The sequence below is a fragment of the Ovis aries genome, chromosome 1 (assembly GCF_016772045.2).
Source record: "Ovis aries strain OAR_USU_Benz2616 breed Rambouillet chromosome 1, ARS-UI_Ramb_v3.0, whole genome shotgun sequence".
NCBI classification, from domain to species: Eukaryota; Metazoa; Chordata; class Mammalia; order Artiodactyla; family Bovidae; genus Ovis; species Ovis aries.
The window spans coordinates 26,219,729-26,233,236 of NC_056054.1; the positions used below are offsets into that span (position 1 = coordinate 26,219,729).

At 37.9% G+C, this 13,508-nt stretch overlaps 1 protein-coding gene across 2 annotated transcripts in view; it reads right to left on the minus strand.

Moving 5' to 3' along the window:
• NRDC (nardilysin convertase) overlaps positions 1 to 13,508 on the minus strand; it is a 112,037-nt gene that overhangs the window by 10,620 nt on the left and 87,909 nt on the right. For both annotated transcript variants that reach the window (XM_004001969.6, XM_004001970.6), the window contains 6 exons: positions 8,676 to 8,780; positions 4,339 to 4,462; positions 3,692 to 3,778; positions 2,160 to 2,279; positions 1,355 to 1,406; positions 190 to 340 (listed from right to left, as the gene is read on the minus strand). In XM_004001969.6, coding sequence (XP_004002018.1) covers positions 190 to 340; positions 1,355 to 1,406; positions 2,160 to 2,279; positions 3,692 to 3,778; positions 4,339 to 4,462; positions 8,676 to 8,780 — 639 coding nt within the window. The remainder of the gene's footprint in view (positions 1 to 189; positions 341 to 1,354; positions 1,407 to 2,159; positions 2,280 to 3,691; positions 3,779 to 4,338; positions 4,463 to 8,675; positions 8,781 to 13,508) is intronic.

The following is a 13,508-nucleotide window of genomic DNA, read 5'->3' on the forward strand; positions in this document are numbered from 1 at the left end:
TTGCTCTTATATGTGGCCAAAGTTGGAATACCTGCCATCAGTCAAAAAAACCTAATGATCTACATAAATACATATTTCTTTTCATATACAGCACCTCATGCACAAACCTCTATGCTTGGTGCTATAGGCACAACAAACAAATATGAAATTTTAAAGTTGTCTGCAAAGAAATCAGAGCACTGTACTTACAGGTAGTTTGTGGTTGAATCCTTTCACTCGAATAATTAAACCATGTTCTCCAGCGACCAGCTTATACTCCAGCTGTGCGACATCTGCTTCATAAGCTGGTTCCGCAAGGTTATGGGTAAGGATATTGACAAAGATATCAAAGAGGACCACACTAAGAGTATAAAAATGCAAATAGCATCATTAACTGACAAGAAATAGACAAATTTCCTTCAACCTAGAGTAAGAAACTTCACTTTTATAAAGATGTTAATTCACTACTCCAGAATGTAAACTCTATATACTAATTGAGCTCAAAGGTAAATACAGCTTACTAGGGCTCAGTTTCACAGGGGCATTACAGAACTCCCACCTTCAGCGGTGCTCCCCTATCTTTTTCATGCCATGCACAAATAGAATATGATAATATTTATGTTGCACAATGAGATAAGTGTAAAATACATGAAAAACAACTGGCCCAAATGCTCTGGCTATCCCTGTGGCCTACGTTTTCTGACCAACAAATTAAAAATCTGAGAGAAGAGAGGAGGGTCATTTTTTTTGGCCATGTGGCATGTGGAATCTTAGTTTCCCAACTAGGAATTGAACCAGAGACTGATGCATTGGAAATGCATAGTCTTAACCACTGGATGGCCGGGGAAGTCCCGTAATGCACTTTTTAAACTGGATATTAATAATGTTAGTGCTGTTTGTCAGTTTAAGGCTAGATTTTACAGGTTAAGGGGCAAAAGAAAGGAAGAAATGTAGTAACATTTCCTGAGCACCTCCTATGATTCAGGTACATTTTAGGCTTTCTGACCTCCCACAATACAGCTATCTACATAAATGTGTAAATAATTTGCTAAGAATGAAGTAAAATCAGACTCCTTGGCAGTCTCAAAATACAGGTCAACAGATCCACACTAGTCCTCATTATATACTGGAAGCTAACCCAAGCTCATCTTTAAGGAACTTTCTCAATCCAGTACAAATAAGTGCTGGAGACGGAGCAGCCACAATTCCATCTTAGTGATTCACACAGATAATTTGTTTTGGGCACATAAAAACCACATAAATGAGGAGCACAGCTCAAGTACTGACAAAGAGCATGATACAGATTCAGAAATAAAAGTCTTTCAATAATTTACATATATATATGTATCTTTCAGAAAAGAGGACAATTTCTTACTTTGCTGCAGACTTCTGTATCAAAGGTGAGATCAGATGGAAACGTATATATGCTGAAAAGAAAAAAAGACCCTACATAAGAAACTAATGGCCAGAGGCCTCAAATATTTAGTGAAAGTGAAGTCGCTCAGTTGTGTCCAACTCTTTGTGAGCCCATGTACTGTAGCCTACCAGGCTCCTCTGTCCATGGGATTTTCCAGGCAATAGGACTGGAGTGGATTGCCATTTCCTTCCCCAGGGGATCTTCCTGACCCAGGGATCAAACCCGGGTCTCCCGCATTGTAGACAGATGCTTTAATATTTAGTACATCTGTTATTTTCCCCCAATAGGATGATGTTTTAAAAATTCTGAAATAAACCACTAATCCTTAAATCCTCATTATATTTTTATCCTTAAGCGTCCTGATAAAGTATATTTACCATTCCAAATAGTGTCCAGAAGGCACACTTTAATCTATAGGAAAATCACATATATAGACAGATATGCAGAGAGGCCTATGAATACTCTTTTCAATAGTTTTGGTCAGGAAAAATGCATATAGAATTAAATGCAAAATTCATTTAACTGAGAAAAAAAATCAAAAAATAATTTCATTTTATGCTTGAATCCTTATTTATCCCCTGGGATCTGTAGTGTACATAAGACTTTCTGTGACAGCACAGAAGCACAGTATGGATCCGATAGATCTTCAAGTAGAAGGGGAGAGGAAAGGAAGATGTGACAGACAAGAGGTAAAAGGTTGTGAGAAACTGGAGAAAGACTGGTTATACTTATTTCACTATTTTAAAGGAGGGAAACAGTTTACCTTTGGGGATTTTGAATTTGTTGTCTTTCTTATACCACAGGCAACCTTGTGGAGTATTCACAATTTTAACAGGGTATTCTGTCTCTGGACAATCAAAAGCCTTCAACATGAAATCCGTGGCTAACAAAAGCAAAAGGTAATAAATCACTCAGTTATCACAACAGAATTTTCATCAATCTGTTCATGGTTTCAGAACTCTAGGTAACTCTTTCTTGAGGCAAAAAATATGTCAAATTCAAATGTTAGAGTAAAATAAATTAGTAGAACAATACTAAAAAGAAAGTCCTCTTGGCCTTAAACTACATGAACTCTGAAAATCTGTAATTTCCCAAGAGCTGACCAATCTTAACTGTGAGAGGGACTTTTGGTCAAAATAATAGTATAGACCAATTTATGAATGCATTCTTGACTGAGAATGAATTTTACCAAATTTACATATTTTTGAAAGTTAACAAATAAAATTAACCATTTTAAAGTGAACAATTCGGGGGAATTAAGTATACTCACAATGTTGTGCAACTACCACTTCTTTCTAGTTGCAAAACATTTTCATCAACCCAATAGGAAACCCCTAAACCCACTAAGCAGTTGCTCCCCATTACCCACTCCCCACTGCCACTGGTGACCATCAACCTAAGTTCTGTGTCTGTATGGATTTACCTATTCTGGGTATTTCAGGTAAAAAGAATCATACATGTAACCCCTTTTGTCTGTCTTCTTTCATTTACCATGTTTTCAAGATTCATCCATACTGTAGCATATATCAGTACTTCATTTCTTTTTATGACAGAATAATACATCATTGTATGTATATGCCATAGTTTGTTTATCCATTCATTCATTATGAACACTAGTTGTTTCCACCCTTTGCCTTTCGTGAATAATGCTGCTATCAACATGCATGTACATGCATTTGTTTGAATATCTGTTTTCTTTTGGGTATATACCTAGGAATAGAATTGCTGGGAAGAATGATATTCTGAGTAAATTATATTTGTCCTAGACCAGTGACTTCCTCACAGTTAGAATTGTTTTTTATTGTAAGCTAGTAGACAGGTTAACACACACATATACCTACCGGGAACAAAACTTCTGAAAATAATACCCTTTCTTTATTTAATGAAACATTTAGCTATTTTCCACTCTGATTTTTTTTTAACGCTTTCACAATTCATTACACTGGAAGGCAACCTGTAGTTTGAAAACTTCTAGAATAATCAGACAAGATAATGGCAACACCTAGAGGGACTGACGTGAAAGGATCAGCTATCATTGACCAGAAAAAGTCCCAGGATCTATGCTTATGTCCTCTTTCCTGCATTCACCAACTGAACAGTCCAGGACAAGCCACTTGGCTTTTTTGAGCTTCAGTTTTATCGTTCGGAAAAGTAAGAAAATTGTAATGCTCATCCCAGAGATGACTGGGAAACTCAAATATGAATTCAAAGGATACTTTGTAAAATACACTATACAGGTATTATTTAATATTAGTACATGGATGGATTATGTATAATGACTGATATTTCACTGACCTATGTACTTGTTTTCAGCTGGAAGATGAAGATCTGGATTCAATTCAAAATCACTCTTCCACAGTTCAGCCCAAGAGTTTTCAATATCTGTAGAGATAAAAGACAAACTGATCCAATAAAGAATGAAATGTTCAGAATTCTCATAGTAACAAACCAGTCAACAACTGGTCTTCACTAACCAATTCTTTTTTCTCAGGAAAACTGTAAGTGACATAACCAGAGTTTCCAAACTCTTGCTACTCAATGGGTGGTTTCATCAGCATTGTTATCACCTGGAAAATTTGTTAGAAACACAGAATCACAGACTCAACTCTAGAGTTACTGAATCACAATCCATATTTTAATAAGACCTCCAGGTGATACATATGCACACTAAAGTCTGGGGGCACTTTTCTAAAATACAGACAAAAATAGCCCCAGGCTACCAAGACAACAGGATTTTCTCACTAGCTAATATAGATATAAGCACTGCAGAAAACAATTTCCAGCAAAGTAACATAAATAATTTTCATTTCAAAGTAAACTTCTTAAAAAAAAAAAAAACAAAAACCATTTTCCCCACAGGAACTACCAAACAAACTATTAAGGAATAAAACCTCCCAGGTGACTCATATACCTAAATGTAGGACAATTTAAAAATATTTTACCTTCCATACTATACTGAGTCCCAAACCATTTCTCCTTGAGGTCACATTTTCCCTCATTAGCACCAGACAGTAGAACAAGATTTGCCTTTTGAGGAACTAGCTGATTAAGGGCTTCAGCAATGACCTAATTGGGGGCAAGGGGAAAGTGGAGGGGGGAGACACATACACAACAATTATAACTTCAATCTAATACATCTCTGTTAAAAAGGCAAAGCCACACTATGTTAGACACCCAAGATCCTAGCACCTTAATGCTCCTGAAACTGTCTATAGTCCATGACCACCCTAACTGACAAAACTTCATTAGTCTATCAGCAGCTTCAAATATCTTTCTTCAGAATGCTCCAACAGTTCTCATCTCAAATCCTACATAAGAGGACTAGCAGTGAAAAAAGCTACCATTTACTAAGCTTTTACTGTGTGCCAGGTAGTATTTCATTTAATCCTAAAAATATCCCTTATTTTCCCTGGTTCAGGAAGGTCCCCTGGAGAAGGGAGTGATACTCATTCCAGTATTCTTGCCTGGATAATTCCATGGACAGAGGAACCAGGTGGGCTACAGTCCACAGGGTTGCAAAGAGTCAGACACGATTGAGCAATTAATAGTTTCACTTTACTTTTCAGACCTATTTTATAGAAAGCACTCAGCCTCAAAGGTTAAAGTTTAAGTAATTTGCTCAGATTAAAGATTATATAATCAGCACAGAACAACACACCTAGAAGTGACAAGTGGGAGTTCTAACCAACTTTGTACATAATTTCAAAAACTATGCTCTTAACTATTATGTATTATACTACTTCAAACACAAGAATCAATAAAATGATTCTATGTAGAGCCTCCTGCAATAATTCTTCAGCTATGACAAGAATTAAGCATAAGATTTTTGTGGGTTAGATTTGAAACCCTAACTACTACTTAAAAACATTTCTTTGAGAAAAAAACAACAAACAGTGGTTCAGAAAAAAATACTTAGACCCCCGGGCACAATCATCCTAGGGAAATGAGAAGAATACATTGTTACTGCTTCTTCCTTTACCTTTCCCTATCTTCTTTAAAATTAGTAGTTTTATAATACCTACCATTATCAGAGTCTCTCACCTCAGTACTATTAACATTTTGGGCCAGATAATTTCTAGTTGTAGAGTGCCATCTCCTGCATTGTAAAATGTTCAGCAACAACTCTGGCTTCTACCCACTAGATGCCAAGATCACTCTCCAGCTGTGACAACTGAAATGTACCCTTTGTTGCTGTTGTTCAGTCACTAAGTCGTGTCCAACTCCTTGCAACCCCATGGACTGCAGCACATCAGGCTTCTTTGTCCTCCACTATCTCCTGGACTTTGCTCCAACTCATTCCATTGAGCCCGTGATGCTACCTAACCATCTCATCTTCTGCCAACCCTTTCTCCTCTTGCCTTCAATCTTTCCCAGCATCAGGGTCTTTTCCAATGAGTCAGTTCTTCATATCAGGTGGCCAAAGGACTGGAGCTTCAGCTTCAGCATCAGTACTTCCAATGAATATTCAGGGTTGATTTCCTTTAAGATTGACTGGTTTCATCTCTTTGCTGTCCAAGGAGCTTTCAAGAGTCTTTTCCAGCACCACAATTCAAAAACATAAATTCTTCTTGATGGTCCAACTCTCACATCCACACAACTACTGGAAAAAACATAGCTTTGACTTCCATAAGTTGACTCTGTTGACAAAGTGATGTTTGCTTTTTAATATATTGTCTAGGTTTGTCATAGCTTTCCTTCCAAGAAGCAAGCATCTTTTTTGGCTGCAGTCACCGTCTGCAGTGATTTCGGAGCCCAAGAAAATAAAATCTGTCACTGTTTCCACTTTTATCCCTTCTGTTTGCTATGAAATGATGGGACTGGAAGCCATGATCTTAATTTTTTTGAATATTGAGTTTTAAGCCAGCTTTTTCACTCCTCTTTCACCCTAATCAAGAGGATCTTTGGTTCCTCTTTGTTTTCTGCCATTAGAGTAGTATCATCTGCATATCTGAGGTTGCCAATATTTCTCCTGGCAATCCTGATTTCAGCTTGTGATTCAACCAGCCCAGCATGTCACATGATGTAGAAATTAAATAAGCAAGGTGACACTATACAGCCTAGTCATACTCATTCCCCAATTTTGAACCAGTCAGTTTTTCTATGTCTGGTTCTAAATGTTGCTTCTTGACCCGCATACGGGTTTCTCGGGAGACAGGTATGGTGGTCTGATATTCCCATCTCTTTAAGAATTTTACACTGTTTATTGTGATCCACACAGTCAAAGGCTTTATTAACAAAGTCTTCATGAAGCAGAAGTAGATGTTTTTTTATAATTCCCTTGCTTTCTCTATGATCTAATGAACGTTGGCAATTTGATCTCTGGTTCCTCTGCCTTTTCTAAACCTAGTTTGTACATCTGGAAGTTCTCAGTTAATGTACAGCTGAAGCCTAGCTTGAAAGATTTTGAGCATCACTTTGCTAGCATGTGAAATGAGCAATTATACAGTAGTTTGAATATTCTTTTACACTGCCCTTCTTTGGGACTGGAATGAAAACTGACCTTTTCCAGTCACATGGCCACTGCTTAGTTTTCCAAATTTGCTGGTATGTTGTGTGTAGCACTTTCACAGCATCATCTTTTAGGATCTGAAATAGCTCAGCTGGAATTTCATCACCTCCACTAGCTTTGTTCGTAGTGATGCTTCCTAAGGCCCACTTGACTTCACCCGCCAAGGATGTCAGGCTCTAGATGAGTGATCATACCATCTTGGTTATCCAGGTCATTAAGACCCGTTTTGTATAGTTCTTCTGTGTATTCTTGCCACCTCTTCTTAATCTCTTCTGCTTCTTTCAGGTCCTTACCATTTCCGTCCTTTATCCTACCTCTCCTTACATGAAATGTTGCACTGGTATCTCCAATTTTCTTGAAGAGATCTCTAGTCTTATTCATCCTATAGTTTTCTTCTATTCCTTTGCATTGTTCATTTAAAAAGGTTTATTCTCTCCTTGTTGTTCTCCAGAACTCTGCATTCATTTTGGCTGCATCTTCCCCTTATCCCCTTATCTTTCACTTTTCTTTCCTCAGCTCTTTGTAAAGCCTTTTCAGACAACCACTTTACCTTTTTGAATTTTTTTTCTTTTTCTTTGGCATGGTTTTGGTCACTGCCTCCTATACCATGTTACGAACCTCTATCCATATTTCTTCAGTCACTCTGTCTACCAGATCTAGTCCCTTGAATCTATTAGTTACCTTCACCATATAATCATAAGGGATTTGATTTAGGTCATAGCTGAATGGCCTGGCAGTTTTCCCTACTTTCTTCAATTTAAGCCGAATTTTGCAATAAGAAGCTCATGATTTGAGCCACAGTCAGCTCCAGGTCTTGTTTTTACTGACTATCTACAGCTTCTCCATCTTTAGCTGCAAAGAACATAAATCAGTATGATTTTGGTACTGACCAATCTGGTGATGTCCATGTGCAGAGTAGTCTTTGGGCTGTCAGAAAGGGTGTTACAATGACCAGTGTGCTTTCTTGACAGAACTTTGTTAGCCTTTGCCTTACTTCATTCTGTACTTCAAGGGCAAACTTTTCTGTTATTCTGGGTATCTCTTGACTCCCTACTTTTGCATTCCAATCCCCTGTGATAAAAAGGACATCTTTGGTGCTAATTTTAGAAGTGTTGTAAGTTTTCACAGAACTGGTCAGCTTCAGCTTCTTCGGCATCAGTGGTTGGAGCACAGACTGGGATTACTGTGATGCTGAATGGTTTTCCTTGTACCCAGGCAGTGACAAATATCCCATGGGGACAAAATCACCCCTGGTTGAAAACCTCTACCCCATATGGAGTGAAATGATTTATTTACCAGGACTAGTGGAGGAAAGACCCTGACCAACTATTTATGCATAATATTTATTACACATAAGTCATATATTTTGAAATCAAAGATTCTTGTATTTCTCTTGTACATATTCTCAAAACGATTAAAATTGTACAGAGTCTTCAACAGAATTAAAAGGCAAGCCAAGCAAGTTTATGTTTATCACCTAAAGCACATAATTCTTAGAAATGACTTTAATAGATGTTTCAACACTTGAAAAATAGTAAGAACAGTACCTAAGGAGAGGACTTGATTTTCTCATCATATTAAACCGTGGTCATATACAAGAATCATGAAAAATTATCCACAAATCTATTGATATTTCTTCAGTTAAAACAAACAAAAACCTGACTGAACATAACCTAATTTTCTCCATTCTCATGTTCTTATGTACCTTTCTCCACTTTCCCACCCTCCTATTTCTCTAAAAGTAAGGTTTAGATATGGAAACCTCCTTACTTCTGGCTTGTATTCAAAGAGAAGCTGATCTCCAGTGAGAAAGTCCTGTAGTGGGTACAGCTGCATGTTTTCACACATGTTTTCTACATACTCAACTGGATCTGTCTGTAAAGAGGTAAAATTATTTCACACCAGAAATCCTCATTACTATCCTTAATTTCCCACAAACTAAATACTTAGCTCTTTTTTTAAACGATGAAACCAAAAGTTTCCCACAGATACAACCAAATATGATGGCAGCTTAAGGATTTGATGCTCAGAATTCTAACATAAATTAGCCAGAGAATACTTTAAGTAGCTTATCCTAACATCCCGCCAACCCCCCATCCTAAGCCCTACAACACACAAGGCTCTAATCATGTCACAGCATCTTCATGGGAGAAATTTTAACACTGGAAATTTTAACAATGGCCCAAATTTTAACAATGGGCACTGTGAAGTGCCCAAAGACAAGGTCTTCATCATTTAATCACTACAGCACTGTAACCAGAAACTATTTGTAAGCATGAATCAAAATCAAGGTAGAAATCAAATTTTGTCATTAAAGTCTTGATATAAATGGTAAATTAACTAGTATATTATCTCAATTTAAAACTGAACTAATGAGGGCAGTCCTAAGATGGCAGAGGTGTAGGACAAGGAGACCACTTTCTCCCCCACAAATTCATCAAAAGATCATTTGAACACTGAGCAAATACCACAAAACAACTTCTGAATGCTGTCGGAGGACACCAGGCACCCAGAAAGGCAGCCTATTGTCTTTGAAAGGAGGTAAGACAAAATATAAAAGATAAAGACAGGCAAAAGAGTTAGGGACGGAGACCCATCCAGGAGGGAGTCGTAAAAGAGGAGAAGTTTCCAAACACCAGGAAACCCTCTCATTGGCAGGTCTCTGGGGAGTTTTGGAACCTCAGAGGGCAAAATAACAGGGAGGGAAAAAATAAATAAATAAAACCCACAGATTACATGCTTAACTGAAACTCCCAGTAGCCCAGATGCTCATGTCTGCTACCAGCAAGCGGGGGCTGAACAGGGAGGTGGGGGCTGCACTGCTTAGGGTAAGGACTGGGCCTGAATGCCATAAGGGAAATCTGAGGGAGCTAACATGAGATAGCAACCCAAACCAGGGGATAGCCAGAGAGAGACAAAGAAGGACACTACGTAATGATCAAAGGATCAATCCAAGAAGAAGATATAACAGTGATAAATATATATGCACTCAACAAAGGAGCACCGCAATATGTAAGGCAAATGCTAACAAGTATGAAAGGGGAAATTAACAGTAACACAATAATAGTGGGAGACTTTAATACCCCATTCACACCTATGGGTAGATATACAATAGACCAGTTAGATCTAATTGATATCTATAGAACATCTCACCCTAAAACAATGAATTTCACCTTTTTCTCAAGTGTACACAGAACTTCTCCAGGACAGATCACCACCTGGGCCATAAATCTAGCCCTGGTAAATTCAAAAAAACTGAAATCATCTCAAGCATCTTTTCTGATCATAATACAGTAAGATTAGGCAATGGCAACCCACTCCAGTACTCTTGCCTGGAAAATCCCTAGGATGGAAGAGCCTGGTAGGCTTCAGTCCATGGGGTCGCTAAGAGTCGGACACAACTGAAGTGACTTAGCAGTAGCAGCAATGCAGTAAGATTAAATGTCAGGTCAGTTCAGTTGCTCAGTCGTGTCCGACTCTTTGCGACTCCATGAATCGCAGCACGCCAGGCCTCCCTGTCCATCACCAACTCCTGGAGTTCACTCAAACATATGGAGGCTAAACAACACACTTCTGAATAACCAACAAATCACAGAAGAAATTAAACTATGCATAGCAATGCATGTAAATGAAAACACAACAACCCAAAACCTATGCGATTCCGTAAAAGCAGTGCTAAGGGGAAGGTTCATAGCAGTACAAGCCTACCTTAAGAAACAGGAGAGAAATCAAGTAAATAACCTAACTATACACCTAAAGCAACTAGAAAAAGAAGAAACGAAGCACCCCAGGGTTAGCAGAAGGAAAGAAATCATAAGAATTAGGGCAGAAATAAATACAAAAGAAACAAAGGAGACCATAGCCCAAATCAACAAAGTTAAAAGCTGTTTTTTGAGAAGATAAATAAAATAGACACACCATTAGCCAGACTCATCAAGAGAAAAAGGGAGAAGAATCAAATCAACAAAATTAGAAATGAAAATGGAGAAATCACAACAGACAACACAAGAATACAAAGGCTCATAAGAGACTACTATGAGCAACTATATGCCCAAAAAATGGACAACTTGGAAGAAATGAACAAATTCTTAGAAAAGTATAACTTTCCAAAACTGAACCAGGAAGAAACAGAAAATCTTAACAGACCCACCACAAGCACAGAAATTGAAATTGTAATCAGAAATCTTCCAACAAACAAAAGCCCAGGACCAGATGAATTCACAGCTGAATTCTACCAAAAATTTAGAGAAGAGCTAACACCTATCCTACTCAAACTCTTTCAGAAAATTGCAGAGGAAGGTAAACTGCCAAACTCATTCTATGAGGCTACCATCACCCTAATACCAAAACCAGACAAAGATGCCACACAAAAAAGAAAACTACAGGCCAATATCACTGATGAACATAGATGCAAAAATCCTTAACAAAATTCTAGCAAACAGAATCCAACAACATATATAAAAGATCGTACATCATGACCAAGTGGGCTTTATCCCAGGGATGCAAGGATTCTCCAATATTTGCAAATCAATGTGATACACCACATCAACATATTGAAAGATGAAAACCACATGATTATGTCAACAGATGTAGAGAAAGCCTTTGACAAAATTCAACATCCATTTATGACAAATACCCTCCAGAAAGCAGGAATAGAAGGAACATACCTCACCATAATAAAAGCCATTATGTGATTAACCTACAGCAAACATTATCTCCAATGGTGAAAAATTGAAAGCATTTCCCCTAAAGTCAGGAACAAGACAAGGGTGCCACTCTCACCAATATTATTCAACATAGTTTTGGAAGTTTGGGCCACAGCAATCAGAGAAGAAAAAGAAATAAAAGGAATTCAGACTGGAAAAGAAGAAATAAAACTCTCATTGTTTGCAGATGCCATGATCCTCTACATAGAAAACCCTAAAGACTCCAGCAGAAAATTATCAGAGCTAATCAATGAATATAGTAAAGTTGTAGGATGTAAAATTAACACATAGAAATCCCTTGCATTCCTATACACTAACAATAAGAAAACAGAAAGAGGAAACAATTCCATTCACCACTGCAACAAAAAAAATAAAATACTTAGGAATAAATCTACCTAAAGAAACAAAAGACCTATATATAGAAAACTGGTGAAAGGAATAAAAGATGACACAAATAGATGAAGAAATATATCGTGTTCACAGATAGGAAGAATCAATATAGTGACAATGAGTATACTACCCAAAGCAATCTATAGATTCAATGCAATCCTTATCAAGCTACCAATGGTATTTTTCAGAGAACTAGAACAAATAATTTCACAATTTGTATGGAAATACAAAAAACCTCAAATAGCCAAAGCAATCTTAAGAAAGAAGAATGGAATTGGAGGAATCAGCCTGCCTGACTTCAGGCTATACTACAAAGTAATAGTCATGAAAACAGTATGGTACTGGCAAAAAGACAGAAACATAGATCAATGGAACAAACCAGAAAGCCCAGAGATAAATCCACGCACCTATGGACACCTTATCTTTGACAAAGGAGGCAAGAATATAGAATGGAGAAAAGACAATCTCTTTAACAAGTGGTGCTGGGAAAACTGGTCAACCACTTGTAAAAGAATGAAACTAGGACACTTTCTTGGAGAAGGCAATGGCACCCCACTCCAGTACTCTTGCCTGGAAAATCCCATGGATGGAGGAGCCTGGTAGGCTATAGTCCACGGGGTCGCTAAGAGTTGGACACGACTGAGTGACTTCACTTTCACTTTTCACTTTCATGCACTGGAGAATGAAATGGCAACCCACTCCAGTATTCTTGCCTACAGAATCCCAGGGATGGGGGAGCCTGGTGGGCTGCCATCTATGGGGTCGCACAGAGTCAGACACGACTGAAGCGACTTAGCAGCAGCAGCAGCAGCAGCAGCAGCAGGACACTTTCTAACACCATACACAAAAATAAACTCAAAATGGATCAAAGATCTAAATTTAAGACCAGAAACTATAAAACTCCTAAAGGAAAACATAGGCAAAACACTCTCTGATGTAAATCATAGCAGGATCATCTATGATCCACCTTCCAGAGTAATGGAAATAAAGCAAAAATAAACAAATGGGACCTAATTAAACTTAAAAGCTTTTGCACAACGAAGGAAACTATAAGCAAGGTAAAAAGACAGCCTTCAGAATGGGAGAAAATAATAACAAATGAAGCAACTGACATAGAATTAATCTCAAAAATATACAAGCAACTCATGCAGCTCAATTCCAGAAAAATAAGTGACCCAATCAAAAAATGGGCCAAAGAACTAAGCAGACATTTCTCCAGAGAAGGCATACAGATGGCTAACAAACACATGAGAAGATGCTCAACATCACTCATTATCAGAGAAATGCAAATCAAAACCACAATGAGGTACCATCTCACACCGGTCAGAATGGCTGCTATCCAAAAGTCTACAAACAATAAATGCTGGAGAGGGTGCAGAGAAAAAGGAACCCTCTTACATTGTTGGTGGGAATGCAAACTAGTACAGCCACTATGGACAACATTGTGGAGATTCCTTAAAAACTGGAAATAGAACTGCCATACAACCCAGCAATCCCACTTCTGGGT